Genomic DNA, 3,060 nt, shown 5'->3' with positions numbered 1-3,060 from the left:
GGGGGGAACCAAAACATCATTGCAAGTAGCTGGCACTGGGCGTCTTTCGGAGGATGGGAAGCACCGGATGGTGATGGAGATGCTTCTGTCACCCGGGCTTTGCATTTGAGGTGTCCCACAAGTGGGACACGAGCGCTGAGTCCCAGAGCTGCCCGAGGACGTTCCTGTGTGTGAGACATTTGGAACGGGTCGCTGCTAACCTGGAAAGATTTGGGGAAGGCGCTTGTGTTGCTGAACACAGAACGAGTCAGTTCTATGCAAAACGTTTGTAAGTCGGGTTTGCCTTTAATTTTTCTCATTCATCTTTTTCAAGTGGATAAAGCGAGAAAAACGTTCTCGCGTGCCACCTCACCCTTCCAGTGCACAAGTGCCGCTGTCCATCGGATCCACACCTTTGGGTTTTGTCTTCAATATCATGCTGTCGTGCCAGTTTTCGAAGACAAGCAACTGAGTGTCTGATCTTCTAACTGTGAATTCGTAACACCTGCCAGGCTTCAGGTTGTGGACTACACATGTGTCCGAGGTGACTGTCTGAACCATACCGTATCCCGGTTCTGCCTTGCTCCCATTTGTCAGTAACTTCATGAGCAGTTCACACGGTTCCAGGACTGACTCTTGATTTTCAGTAAACCACTTCAGCTTGGCCCAGTCCTCCTGTGCAAAGGATTCATTTCGATCAAAAATCAGTGGCATCTTTGCATGGAGAGAAATCCTAACGTTGAGTTCAGTATGTCTAAGATCCACGCATGACACCAAACGGTGCTTGACATAGATCTGTCCTGGCACTTCCAAGGAAAGAAGAGTTTCCATCAACTCGGAGAGCGTGGACAGTTTCTGCATAATCACGTCCCACTGGGAGAGGAAAGTTGTCACGTCACGGGTCTCTACGTAACTGCTCAGCTCCTCCCGCCCTTGTTCCAGCAGTTCTAACAGCTCGGTTAAAAGTGACAGCTTGATTTGAATCTGGTTTCTTCCCACCTCCTTCACCCTCTGGAGTCTGCAGGGGTCTATCAGTTGCAAGATGCTGGTGCAATGCGTCACATGGTTGTCTCTCACGTTCACGCATTTGGGCTCAATCTCCAAGTAAAAGTAACATTTCTTCAGGAGCTCAACTTTGATCTGGTGATGCTGGAGGTAGTGGAAGCTCAGGTGGGAGTGCAGGAACTGCAGAACAAGGCTTCTCCTTTCCAAGTACTGCTCCCAGCTGGCGCTGCCTTGTTCTGCGCTGCGCGCTGTGCTCTCCGAACTGGTTTCGAATTCATTTCGCTTCGCAGCCATAATTCCAAAGCTCGGGTGCTGTGTCAGAAAGCAGCAATAATAACATTAAGAACCAAAGGAAAAGCAGCTGTGAGGGAGTATAATCATGGCTGTGACTCTTCTCTCTTAATTATAAAGCTTAGCTTATAAATTGTAGATGGGAAAGAACTGCTAGACTATGGGTGTAATTCCAGAGGAATTTTCCTTTATTGTTGTACAGTTTCTAATGTTTTGTATCGTCTGCTTTTATATATTACAACCAACTGGTCTCATGCTACCCCCCCTTGAGAGATTCTACCTCTGCTTAATAGATTCACTGTCAGGAACTATTCTCTGATACGCTCTGCCAAAATTTCTCCCTATCTTATTATCTTGTTTCATTCTAATTAGATGCCTTTGTACTCCTGTAAGCAATTTCTTTCCATTCTTCTACATCTCTGGAGATGTCTTTTTTTTTTTTTTTTTTCCCCTTTGTACTCTGCCAGGCTGTTGAGGTTTGAGACCCATCTTCTAAGCCAATTCCTACAGCTACATAATCACCTTGGTGATTCAAATTAACCCTCTGCCCCCAAGCAAGGTGGCACGCAGCAGGCAGAGAGCCGTGCAGTACGCCGAGTGCCACCTCACAACAGCTTTCAAGAGGAGCGCTTGCGTTTTTCCTTGCACCTCTGCCTTCAACAGTGGATCAGCAGTCATAGCCTGACAGCTTTTTCAGCAACGTATGGCTTTCCCTTCCTTTAGTTTTAGTTTACATCATCACTTCGGTCCATAATATCCCTCATTTTCTTGTAGAACACTGTTAATCTACAGACAAGGTACGGTAAGAGAATGAAACACACGTAAAGCACCTGTGAGCAGGAAACGGGTCGCTGTTACGAAGGTGTTTCTGGAGTGGTCCTATGCGAGGCTGTATCTTCTCTTAGTCCTGGTTTACCGGCAAAGCCGCGCTCCGGCTGGCGGTGCCTGCTGAGCCAAGATGGAAGGTATTTCTCCGTCGTGTTTTAGCAGAAGTACCCGCAGCTCACACAGCCTACGTAGCATAAACAGCCATTAGCTAAATAAAGGCCTGTGGCCCTGTCGCCGGTGATACTGTAACGAGAACCCAGCTTGACACTGAGAATGTGGCTCTCAGATCAAGCTGGACACACTCGAAATAAATACGGAATCCTGAAAGGAAGATTTTTGTGACCCCAGTCAGGCTGCGATGATACCTTCTGGCAACAGGTAACCTTCCTCACTCTATGTCATTTTCTGGTTATATTTGAATTCTTGTAGTCTCTAACTGGGATATTTTAATTCTTACGTGTCCTGTAGAAGCTAGGTGGTGATATCTAGTTGACAAAGCAATTTTTCTTGGCCTCGTTTTCCCTAAATGCTTTACCAAACTAATAACACTTCCTCGCAGGAATTGCAAGCGTTCGTAAACCTTTCAGACGTCTGGCCCCTAGCTGCACTACAATTTATCCCAAAATTCACTCATTCGCAGCAACGTTATTTCCAAGAGAGCTGTCAACTTAAAAAAAACAAATCTGTATTTCCTTTTCACTTTTTTTCTTTCCACAGAAAAAAAAACAAAACAAAAAAAAACACCCCCCGCAACCTAAACCAAAGCAGCGCCGGTTCCTGGCATCCCCGTATGGAGTGCAGCAGGGACAGCACATGCACCAGGTTACACTGCTCCGCTTTCAGAGCAGCTTGGCTCGCTGAAGCAGTCTGTTTGCCCACAGACAGAGCTGTGATTGTGCTTGTTTTCCCTTTCTGTTTTTATATCCTTTTTTTTTTTTTTTTTTTTCTCCCCTTCTT

At 46.2% G+C, this 3,060-nt stretch overlaps 1 protein-coding gene across 1 annotated transcript; it reads right to left on the bottom strand.

The window, feature by feature from the left end:
• Positions 1 to 348: 348 nt before the first annotated feature.
• Positions 349 to 1,287, bottom strand: FNDC11 (fibronectin type III domain containing 11). Its single transcript, XM_026862288.1, has one exon. The coding sequence runs from the start codon at positions 1,276 to 1,278 to the stop codon at positions 349 to 351; it is 930 nt and encodes a 309-aa protein (XP_026718089.1). The 5' UTR covers positions 1,279 to 1,287.
• Positions 1,288 to 3,060: the final 1,773 nt, after the last annotated feature.

Source organism: Athene cunicularia (assembly GCF_003259725.1).
Source record: "Athene cunicularia isolate RWA chromosome 20 unlocalized genomic scaffold, athCun1 chr20_part1, whole genome shotgun sequence".
In the NCBI taxonomy this organism is placed as follows: domain Eukaryota; kingdom Metazoa; phylum Chordata; class Aves; order Strigiformes; family Strigidae; genus Athene; species Athene cunicularia.
Note: the sequence above shows the minus strand (reverse complement) of the source record. Positions and strands in the feature narration are given on the sequence as shown.

Coding starts and splice junctions, on each gene's coding strand:
- FNDC11 (XM_026862288.1), bottom strand. CDS start 1,278: ATGGCTGCGAAGCGAAATGAATTCGAAACCAGTTCGGAGAGCACAGCG.